At 39.9% G+C, this 11,801-nt stretch overlaps 3 protein-coding genes and 1 pseudogene across 6 annotated transcripts in view; 1 reads left to right on the forward strand and 3 right to left on the reverse strand.

The window, feature by feature from the left end:
- LOC104721007 (formamidase-like) overlaps positions 1-988 on the reverse strand; it is a 4,345-nt gene extending 3,357 nt beyond the window's left edge. Inside the window, exons 1-2 of the mRNA XM_019232782.1 lie at positions 345-988; positions 27-264 (exon numbers count right to left, since the gene is read on the reverse strand). Coding sequence (XP_019088327.1) covers positions 27-264; positions 345-563 — 457 coding nt within the window. The 5' untranslated portion in view covers positions 564-988. The remainder of the gene's footprint in view (positions 1-26; positions 265-344) is intronic.
- On the reverse strand, positions 953-2,885 carry LOC104727525 (annotated as a pseudogene).
- On the reverse strand, positions 6,130-7,458 carry LOC104721004. The gene has a single exon (XM_019231729.1). The coding sequence runs from the start codon at positions 7,456-7,458 to the stop codon at positions 6,130-6,132; it is 1,329 nt and encodes a 442-aa protein (XP_019087274.1).
- Positions 10,342-11,801, forward strand: part of LOC104721009 (LOB domain-containing protein 39) — a 4,490-nt gene continuing 3,030 nt past the window's right edge. Inside the window, exons 1-2 of one of the 4 annotated variants that reach the window (XM_010438912.2) lie at positions 10,342-10,901; positions 11,039-11,512. In XM_010438912.2, the coding sequence (XP_010437214.1) occupies positions 10,718-10,901; positions 11,039-11,512 (658 nt within the window). In that variant the 5' untranslated portion in view covers positions 10,342-10,717. Of the gene's footprint in view, positions 10,902-11,038; positions 11,760-11,801 lie in introns of those variants that run through there. The other 3 variants (XM_010438914.2, XM_010438915.2, XM_010438913.2) reach the window with 3 other exon arrangements.

The raw sequence follows: 11,801 nt of genomic DNA on the forward strand, positions 1-11,801 counted from the left end.
AAAGCAGGACGATGTTATGTTCTAACCAGGAATTTGAGGAGAGTAGGCATAAATCCCTTCAAAGTACCAAATAGCTTTGGTTGCACAAGGGAAATGGTCAGTCAAGAACCCGCCGCCATTCTCTCTATCAAACGAACCAGTGAAGCCCCATTCATTTCCTGGAAGAGGACCCAAGTTGCATATGTCAACAGCAAGAAGATCACCGGTCTTGGCTGCAACACCTTCCTCATCCACAACTTTGATCGGTCCACTCAGGTAATGAACCTGCATAATCACCAAAAGAACTTATATCTATTTGCAATTCATGTTTGTAATCATGTTTCTCACTAAACCCCCTCCCTTACAGTAGAAAGGTCTATGCTCTTAATATCGCCAGCAGAATCATCATCTTTCACTGCACCTCCCGTCCAATCAACCATTTCCACCCTAAAGAACTCACCAGCCATGACCTCAGCAACTGATGGTATCTCAGGATGCCATCTATTATGCAGTGGCTGATTCTGTTGCCATGGTTTCTTCTTCAAATCCACCTTCACCACTACTCTTGGACTCGCCGGAGCCATCAAACATTAATATCCGATAAGTGCAGTAATTTTCTCTCTATTCCCACATTCTATATTTTATATATACTTATTAGTTTTTTCTTTTAATGAAAAAAAAGGAAGCATTGGTTTTTGCAGATTCCTTATCCACAACTAAAAGACAGTAAAAGATCCCATCTCTCACCATCTCGTATATGCCATAAGACACGTATGTCTCTTTGTGTCTTTGTGTGGCAATGCATAGATGACAAGAAGTTGAAAATGACATTTTGTTGACTTATGTTATGAATAGATTCTTTGTTATGTCCGGAAAGAGGTGGAGCTCATGAAGGAGGAGTCTTACATTTGACTTATTAATTTCGTATTTTTTGTAATTCAAAGTAAGATATTTTGAGACAGAGTCTAATGCATTCACCCTGAAAATAGTGTATATGAGATTAAGGACGCAATTCATTAACTTCGGGTTTCTAGAGTTTCTTGGTTTGGATTTAGCTCTTTATTTCAAAATATGTCTGATTATACAGTCTAGATAGTTGCTTCTCTGTATATTTTATTCTTGAAGCTGTGTTGAAGAACTTTGATTCTTTGTAATTGGAAGCTTTCCATCATATGTGCACTTCAGTACGTCTGGTTTCCTCACTATCTGAGGTCCTACTGGAACATTTCGAGTCTTTGGTCGAATGTCCTGCATGAACATACAAAAGCATTTATCATGTTGTCAGTCTTATTTTTCAGTTGTTAACTAATTGTTGAAAGAGCAAACTCAAGCGTTTTACTTAAGTAGAGTACAGATGGACACAATTCATACCTGATCGAAGATGGCCGTAGGTATTGCTAGTGTATCAACGGCATTCGGAGAATCAACTATCCCAGATATTCTTCCTTCGCATGGACAACATGAAAGCAAGAGGTACACCTGTTCACACCATATTCTCTTTAATCATTTCTATCGTTCTAGTTTTAATTTAGAAGTTTTTATTTTGTGATCAGATTCTACAAGTGCTGCTGCAGAGACCAGTACCTGTTCTTTTGAGTAACCAAATTTGAAGTAATAGTCTATGGCGTTGAGAACTGCTCGTTTGTAAGCAACTGTTGCATCTAGGTAAATGTTGTCTTCCGGTCTCATCGACACTGATACCCTCAAAGACCAGCCACTCTGAGAATCTCGGTTCCACTGGCCCTATCTCAAAGATGGGGTTTACATGGAGAGGGGTAGGTCTTATTGGTGTAAGGTACTCCTTCATCCCATTCCTTATGATTTCACACCTATTAACGAGTTACAAAATGGTATCGGGTCAGAATAGTTTAATACGCTGGACAAAACCCAGAACATCTGAGAATGCATAGTAGAAAACTTATTTATATACTTTAGTTCTAGAAATCCACTCATCTCGATTGCCCCAGAGAATGAGATCTCACCATCCCCTTGTGAGAAATGTATGTCACCGGTGCTTACATTAGCCCCTTCTACAAACACTGGAAGATATATTTTAGAGCCTCTGCTTAGGTTTTATGTCACAGTTTCCTCCGTTTTCTCTTCCTGGTATCGTCCTGGCAGCCTCGTTTGCATATCTCTATCAAACGAAGCAGTATATCCCCATTCATCTCCTGGTAAAGGACCCAAGTTGCATATCTCAATAGCAAGAAGATCACCTGGCTTAGATACAACACCCTCCTCATCCACAACCCTAATCGGCCCACTTAGGTGATGACTCTGTACAATCACCAAAAGTTGTTTCTCTTTAATAATATATTCATTGATTTTTCATATTTTCTCACTAAACTCACTTACAGTAGTTAGGTCTGCGTTCTTGATATCGCTCGCAGAGCCATTGTCTTTGACAACGCCTCCCATTGCATCAATCATTTCCACCCTGAAAAACTCACCAGCCTTAACCTCTGCTACTGGTGGTATCTCAGGATGCCATCTATTATGCAGTGGCTGATTCTGTTGCCATGGTTTCTTATTCAAATCCACCTTCACCACTACTCTTGGACTCGGTGGAGCCATCTCAATATGCAGGGTGAGCTGACTGAAAACTATACTCTTCTTCTATGTATCTCACACCTTGTTCCCTGCTTTTTTTGTTAGTCCTTGTTTCATTGAAAAGAGAGGGTTCATTGGTTTTTGTAGATTTCTTATCTATTCACAACAAAAAGACAGTAAAAAGATTGCATCATTTCACCGTCTCGTTAGGACTTCTTCTCTTTCTAAAAACTGTGACTTTGTTTTTATCTTGATCAAGTGGATAGCATCATGCATGAGATACATGTGTCTCCGTCTCTCTGTGTGTGGCAATGCATGGAAGTCAAAAAGTTGAAAATGACATTTTCGTGTCTTATACTGTGAACAGGAATCAGAGACTCTAAAACATCAGGTGTGAAGGAACTTACAAAGGATTGAAAACTTTGATATTATAAATCTCTGTTTCAATAATTTATATAAGATAGTTACAATGTGTTATATAGGGTCTAGAGAACAGTCCAGACCTCTCTAGGGTTTTTCTATCGTAGTTCTTATCAGACAGCTAGTTGCATATCTATTCTTCACATAAAGTTAAGAGTGGTTGGAATCTATTTCCGTGCAATATCATTGCCTGCTCTGTTCTAACGTCTCTTGCAGGTACGGGGAGCTCTGTCTTCTTCTGTAGTGGGTCTTTCCTGGTATTCGGCCCATCTTCGGTTCAATACTTTCATTCCCCCTCAAACTCAAGGTAGGTGACCTTCCAACTCCGAGTCTGTGTTGAAGCTGTTTGAACTCTCGTTTTGGTAATGATTTGGTGAAAATATCTGCAAGCATCAAGGTAGCTGGGATATGTCTTGTCTCAATTAACCCGAGGGCAACCTGTTCTCTTATATAATGATAGTCAATGTCAAAGCTTTTTGATCGGTTGTGGAGAGCTGGGTTGGCACTGAGATAGACTGCAGACAGGTTGTCACATTGCAGTAGTGTAGGATGTGACTGGTAGATTCCTAGATCTCTGAGTAGAAAGAAAAGCCAGGTGAGTTCTTGAGCTGCAGCGGTAAGGGCTCTATACTCTGCTTCAGTAGAAGAATTGGACACCGTTTGTTGGCGTTTTGCTGACCATGATATAAGATTCGGCCCGAGCAAGGTGCAGAAGCCTGAGGTTAATCGTTTAGTGTTCTTGCACCCGCCCCAATCACTGTCACAGTAAGCAGATAGAGATAGGTTTGCATCTCGACGTATGTGTAGTCCCATGTTGATAGTTCCCTTGAGATACCGTAGGATACGTTTGAGTAGGCCAAAGTCGGACACTGTTGGAGCGTGCATAGGTTGACAAACAAAGTTAACGGCGAACTGAATATCTGGTCGAGTTATGGTCAGGTAATGTAGCTTCTGCAGTATGTTGGCTCTGCAAACAATCCTGAGTTGAGTTGTGTGAGTTGCTGCGGGAGTGGAGTCGGCATTGAGTTGCAGTTGCTCATGGCCGCTTGGTGAAGAATGTCTGTAGCATATGTGGTCTGGTGAAGGAACATGCCATTGGAGTGTGTCTTGAATTCAATGCCAAAGAAGTATTTTGGCGGGCCTAGATCTTTCATTGAGAATCGTTGGTTCAATGCTGTCAATAGTTCAGTGAGAAGGCCTTGGTTACTTCCTGTAAGAAGAATGTCATCAACATATAGCAATAACACCAAGGAGTTCCCATTTTTGCGATATGTAAACAGAGAAGGGTCAGACTTGCTGCAATAAAAACCAAAATCAATCAAGAAGTTACTGAATGTGTCAAACCAAGCTCTGGGGGCTTGTTTGAGGCCATAAAGAGCCTTGGTGAGACGACAAACGTGAGTCGGTCTTCCCTGATCGATGAATCCATTTGGTTGATACATGAAGACTGGTTCCTGCAGTTCTCCATGAAGGAAGGCATTTGAGACATCTAATTGTTTGATGATCCAACCTTTAGCATTAGCAACATCTAGAACAATTCTAATTGTTGCTGTTCTTACTACAAGAGTGTAAGTCTCTAGGTAATCAACACCTTCTTCTTGTTCAAAGCCTTTAGCTACCAGTCTTGCTTTAAGCTTGTCTACTGAACCATCTGGTTTTAACTTTGTTTTGAAGACCCATTTGGATTGCAGAATGTTCATATCTTCACTTGGTGGTACCAAGTCCCATGTATGAAGCATGTGAATTCTCCCTATTTCATCGAGAACAGCTTGGTTCCATCCTGGATGTGCCATTGCAGCTTCAAGAGTTTTTGGTTCTTCAGTCGCAAATATGGAGGTAAGTAGAACATATCGAGGGTTGGGTTTGTGAATGCCAGCTTTAGCTTTTGTTATCATAGGGTGATCGTTTTCTTGTATCACAGGATGAAACTCCTCGCCACTGTCGCCAGTGTCTAGTACTTCAGGGTAAGGTTCCTCACCACTGTCGCTATTTTCTAGGACTGGAGTAGGAGAAGCAACTACAGCATCGTCAACAGCAAAGTCTGCAGCTCCAGTTGCAATGTTGTCTCCCCCCTCAGATTCTGTGTTGGAAGTTTCTCCATCATCATTGGTCCCACTTGTATTAGCAGGGATGACGTCTTCTTCTTGCGTGGAGAATGTGGGAGAGGGATAGTGAGGGAGAGGAAGAGAGGTTGGAACCGCCGACTGTGCTGGAGAGGTAGGCTCTGTGACATCAGTTTGCTAAGCTTTTAGGAAAGTGGACTGATATTTTGGGACAAGGGACTTATATTGCTGCTGAAACGGGAGGCATTCTTCATCAAACACAACGTTCCTAGATATGAATACTCGACCATTTGGTGGGAACAAGCATCGATAACCTTTGTATTGAGTACTGTAACCGATAAAAACACACTTCAGGGATCTCGGTTCAAACTTATGTTGAGCTAGAGGGCAAAGGCAAGGGTAGCAAGCTGAACCAAACACTCGAAGCATAGAGTAATTCGGTTTCTTGTTGAACAAAGTTTCAAAGGGACTCTTGTTGTCAAGAACGCTTGAGGGAAGGAGATTGCTGATGAAGACTGCACTAGAGAAAGCTTCAACCCAATAATGGAGTGGGGTGTGGCTGTGAAACATCATGGAGAGCCCAAGCTCCACTATGTGTCTGTGCTTCCTTTCGGCGACCCCATTTTGCTGAGGGGTATAGGGACAAGATATCCGGTGAGCAATCCCATTATCCCGATGGTGAGTTGTGAGTTGAGTACTCATGAATTCACCCCCACCGTCACTTTGAAAACACTTAATTTTTGTATCAAATTGATTCTCAACTTGCTTTTGAAAGGCTTTGAAGGAGGAAAAGAACTCGGATTTGGCTTTTAAAGGGAAAAACCAAGTAAAACGAGAGTAGTCATCAACAAATACCGCATAAAACTTGAATTCTTGATTAAAAACAGTAGGTGAAGGTCCCCATAAATCACAATGAATTCGATCTAATGGATGCAACACACGAGAATCAGAAGGTAAAAATTTTAATCTAGAGTTCTTCCCCATCTGGCAAGGCTCACACATGGGAGAGGTTCTGCTCTTATTGACTTAGAATTTCCTTGTAGGTGCTCAGTAGTTGAAGAATCTGGTAATTTGAATGCCCAAGACGATGATGCCAAACGGTTTCTGAGGCTGCACATCAACGATTAGAGAAGTAGGCTGCAAACTCTTGATTCTTCAACACATAAAGACCATCACTTCTTGGTCCCTTTACCACCACTTTCTGATTTTTTATGTCAATCACATACACATTAGTAGAATCAAAGTATACTCCACAAGGATAATCATCACAGAGTTTGGAAACTGATAAAAGTGACTTTTTCATTTCGGGACAAACTAAAACCTCATTTAGAGGAATTATACCTGCGGGAGTAATGATGGTTGCAGAGCCAAGATGAGTGATTGGGAGATAGGCTCCATCACCGACCAAAACAACATCATTGCCTTCGTATGAAGAGGCGGATTGAAGATTGGTAGGTGTAGAGGTGATGTGAGCAGTGGCTCCAGAGTCTGTAACCCACTCATTGCCATCAGTCACATAAAGGGAGTTGAAAGCTTGAGCCATGTCGCCACCTTGATAGTTGTTGTTGAACCTATTGTAGCAGTTGGCTGCTGTGTGACCAATCCTTCCGCAAATCTGACATGTTGGACGTTCACCGTTATTGGTTGGAGTGGTTTGATATTGAGTAAAGCCTCGACCTCGGGAGGAATAGCCGCCACGACCTCTGTTTTGACCTCTGTTGCGACCGCGAAAGTTGCCTCTGTTGTTGCTACCATACGAAGTTTGAAAGGCAACGTGAGGGGAAACTGAGTCAGCATTCTCGTAAGACCGAAGCTTTGCATCGAAGCTGTCAACCTCAGAGACAACATCAGTAAACGATGGAGGAGACAGTTTGCCGAGGGAGCTCTGAATCACTGTCGTGATAGGGTCATAGTCACGCCCTAAGCCATTGAGAAACTGAAATATCTTCATAGAGTCGTCTATAGGTTTGCCTATGGAGCTCAGTGCATCGCAAATAGAAATGAACTCACGACTGTAGGCAGCAAAAGTCATATCTTTCTTCTCTAGCACCCATAAATTACGACGAAGGGCAAATTCTCTAGAGATACTACTCTTGTTAAAGTTTTCAGCTAAGGACATCCATACATCCCTAGAGGTAGAGAGAGTATGAACATACCCGAGAACCTCTTCTGACAGAGTTCCAAAGAGCCAGAAGCGGATCAGTTGATCTGTGCAAAACCAGGATTCAAACCGAGGGTTGGGGACTTCTGTAATAGACTCGCCGGTGCGAGTGGAGGTGAAGCGTGGTGGAGCTGTGACGGTCCCATTCACAAAGCCGATGAGTTTCTGACACGACAGGAGGGATTCGAACTGTGTCTTCCAAAGAAGATAATTGTTGCTGGTAATCTTAATAGTAACAGTACTAGAGACATGAATGCTGTCTGGAAAAGGATAGGAATCGGCCATTGAAATACCTGTTAATGTGACAATGGCTCTGATACCATGAAGGAACTTACAAAGGATTGAAAACTTTGATATTATAAATCTATGTTTCAATGGTTTATACAAGATAGTTACAATGTGTTATATAGGGTCTAGAGAACAGTCCAGACCCCTCTAGGATTTTTCTATCCTAGTCCTTATCAGACAGCTAGTTGCACATCTATTCTTCACATAAGGTTAAGAGTGGTTGGAATCTATTTCCGTGCGATATCATTACCTGCTCTGTTCTAACGTCTCTTGCAGGTACGGGGAGCTCTGTCTTCTTCTGTAGTGGGTTTACTGGATCATTTCTGTAGTGGGCCTTTCCTGGTGTTCGGTCCATCTTCGGTTCAATACTATCAAGGTGATCGGTGGAATCTCCAGGGAACCAACTGTTTTGGAGCGGCTAGTAGTCTTGCTTACATGGCTTCTTCTTCGTCTTCCTGATGTCAAACATTAAAACATTCTTTGATCCGTACTTCCTCACTCTTGCTGGAACAGAGGAGATGCTGTGAATAAAGCATCCGACAGATTTTGTCCAATAAAATCTAATCGAATCTTCCTTCATTTGACTTAAATTTTACCTTTTGTTTTTGTGTTGTTTCTTTTCTTTTGTGTGGTTGTAGTTTACACGCTTGGCGTCATCAAGATTTCCTTTTGGTGGCTACTATCATACTTTGTTTATTATTAATCCTATTCTGTAACTTTTATTATTAGCAGCCCTACTCGCATCTAAAAATAGCACAGGAAAAGAAAAGAAAAACAACTCCGTGTTTTATAATTGATAAAAGACTTCATATATTTCTGGACCGGCTATAGTGCCAGTCAAGTTTTCCAATCCTAATCTAGTTTCAACATAAAGGATTGGATTAGTCTCTAAATTTCTATGAAAAAAGTTATGATGGCTAGGCCAATAAAATATTGTAATTGTGACCATGCATGTCATTCCAGCTAGTTCAACTGTACGGAAGACAGAATTAAAAAGCTGTTTCGGATAAGTATGCAACGTCAGAACTCAGAAGCGACAGCAACAGTTGTAGAAAAATGTAATATTTTCATATTTGATTAATTGTAAAGCAGAAAGTTAAGATACACTTCCAGATTTTCTTCCTGACAATTAGAAAATAAAAAATACAAAAATTCAACTTAATACATGTTAATTCAATTTGGTACAATTACAAAAATGTAGTCTTACGAGAGTGTACGCGTATGCGAATATGCGAGATAAAATTTATCCTAGTAGTAAGTGATTTCAAATGGTTGAATTGCATGTTTGAGAGAAATATATACAGAGAATTTGTACAGATCAATTTTTAACAACTAAGATATATTTGTGTGTTTCACACTGCTGGTTACTATTAAAATTATCAACCAAATACTTTGAACCAGTGTCTGTCACCACTCCGTGAAATGTAATACTTTAAGGAGTAGTTTGAGACCTATTCCGACAGAGTGTGGAAGATGATGTGAGCTAAAAATTTATCCAATTAGGTCAGGTGTTTTGAAAAATTCGCCCCTGAGAAATTTGCATAAGCATATATAGCACTTTGTCATTTGTATTTTCTCTACGCCGCAGATATATATGGTTTTTTTAAAATAGAATACAAGAAAAAGTAGTATTAAAAAGATTATACTAGTATATACGCTGTACGAGATAAAGTGTATACGTAGTACGAGAGAGAGAGGGACATACGCATAGAGAAAAACCTTTGAATAAGGCGAAGGGCCAATAACGGCTTTTGTAGTTCCAAGAGATTGCATATACTTATGTTGTGTCGTAGGGATGTAGAGTCAAAGAGCTCAATATATTAATAAATTAAGAGTCTTTTGTACAAAATATACATATGGAGACACATGCGTCTGTGCGAAGACGACGAGGTCATGACTCATGAACACCACGTTCCTCTCTAGTTATTATTTATTATTGATAACATTTTATATTTCCAAAATGATTGGAGAAATGAAGCTCACATATATATAAAAACGTCGCAAACAATTTTTTTCTTTTTGTAATCCTCATATGACTTCTATGATTGTAATCATAACACCTCCATTAATCATGAGATAAACATATAAATGAAGAACAAATTTCGTGTAGAATTGTTATTCATATGGATTTCGGATGATCTTGTTTTTGTGTCTTCTAGCTACAAGTAGAGAATACTAGAAGAAGATGTGGCAAGATACCCACAGCACTTGGTTCTCTCTTTTTCTTTTTTTAAGTTTCTTTGTTTTTAACACTTTGTCCTCTTATGATCATTTGCTTATTAATTTCAGTATCTTTTGTATCGATAATGCCTTCCAAATGATTAAACCCTAAAAATATAGAAATGTGATTCATTCACCACCAAACCCATCGCATCATCAAGTAAACACACAATAACTACCAATGAACTCACTATCATGTTTTTGTATTACCTAAAACAATTCCCATAACAATACAAACCACTTGAACCAATAATTTCCTCTAATCCACGTGCACCCCATCGTCTCCTGACGTAAGATTTGTCTATATTCTTATCAAATTAGATTAGTATTCTTTTATAGTACTTGTACTTATTGAATCAAATAAAGAATTATATATAAAAAAGTAATAATAATAGAAAGAGGAGTCTGAGTCAGCGACAAGTGTTCGCGGAGAAACGGAAACGCGTTCTCTCTTTCTCTCTCTCTCTTCGTCCAATGCCAATACCTTTGGAATCCCTCCCAAACGCTGTCCTTTCTGTCTTTTTTACATTCTAAAAAACCATGAAACAAATAGTAATTAACTAGTATAGTAGTACTATTCTAATTTATTAACGTATTTAGCATTAGTAAATCGTATTGTTTCTACCTTCTCAGCCATTCTTTAATACCCTAAGCGGCTAAATCCCAAACTTTTATGAGTTTCTCTCGTTCCCATAAGTTTTCAGGTAAATAACTCTAATAATATATGTCTTGTACAAAGGTTTTTATTAGAATAATGAATGGAAAGGACAAATGAATAAAAAAGAAACACAAGTTGGCACACTCTCTTTTATTATTCACTCGCCTCTATAAATCCAATATCTATCCTCTATCTTCTTCTTAAAACTTGTTTAATTCTTCCCTCTTTCTCTTCTTCTATAGCAGTACCCGTTTCCTTGCTTCCAAATCCGAAATAAATCCACACTTATCAGTTTTTTTTCGTTTCCCAACATATTGGATAGATCTTCTTCTCATATGCGATAATAAGTTTTTTAAAATTTTGGGAAAGAAAAAAAAAATGAGTTGCAATGGATGTAGAGTTCTTCGAAAAGGTTGTAGTGAAACATGCATCCTTCGCCCTTGTCTCCAATGGATCGAATCCGCCGAGTCACAAGGCCACGCCACTGTCTTCGTTGCTAAATTCTTTGGCCGTGCCGGTCTCATGTCTTTCATCTCAGCCGTACCCGAACTACAACGTCCTGGTACATCATCTCTTACTCACGCACACTTTCTATATTGTGTTCCACTATTACAAAACCATTAGGTTAAAAGACTTTAAACTCTTCCCGATCTAAAGATGAAACTGATTTTTCTTTTTGCTTGCTTTTTGTCTGTTCAGCTTTGTTTCAGTCGTTGTTGTTTGAAGCGTGTGGGAGAACGGTGAATCCGGTTAACGGAGCGGTTGGTATGTTCTGGACCGGAAACTGGCACGTGTGTCAAGCGGCGGTTGAGACTGTTCTTCGCGGCGGGACTTTACGACCAATCTCAGATCTTCTTGAATCTCCGTCGTTGATGATCTCCTCCGATGAGTCTTCCGTGATTTTTCACCGAGACGTTTCAAGAAACGAAAACCAACACCGCCGCTTCTCCACCTCCGGATCTATGACGGAGATGAAAGACTCTCCGGTTGATAGGAAACGTATGAAGTCCGATTCGGATCTGGATCTCCAAGTGAACCACCAAGGTTTAACCCTAACCGCTTCGGCTGTACCGGTTCCCTTTATTCCTCCGCCGCTGTTTTGTAAAGTGGTTAACGGTGATCGTCCGGGAAGTCCATCGGAGGAGTCGGTAACGACGTCGTGTTGGGAAAATGGTATGAGAGGAGATAATAATAAATACAAAAGAAACAAGGGAGATAAAAAGTTATTAAACCTTTTTGTTTAAAACCGACGACGCAAAAACACTTACGATTTTGAGGCTCTTTTTTAGGGTTTTGTCGCATAACTATTTTGGCTAACTAATAATTTCTCTATCGAGAAATATCAATTTTTTTTGGGATATATAGTTTTGCTGTTTTGAGAATAAATAGTCTGTGGAGCATTGTTTGCTTACACATCAAATATTGGATTGTGTGGGATATTCACGTTATTTCCAACTTTAAC

The sequence above is a fragment of the Camelina sativa genome, chromosome 11, assembly GCF_000633955.1.
Source record: "Camelina sativa cultivar DH55 chromosome 11, Cs, whole genome shotgun sequence".
NCBI classification, from domain to species: domain Eukaryota; kingdom Viridiplantae; phylum Streptophyta; class Magnoliopsida; order Brassicales; family Brassicaceae; genus Camelina; species Camelina sativa.

Excerpts from the sequence above, each read along its gene's own strand:
- LOC104721004 (XM_019231729.1), bottom strand. The coding sequence starts at position 7,458 with ATGGCCGATTCCTATCCTTTTCCAGACAGCATTCATGTCTCTAGTACT.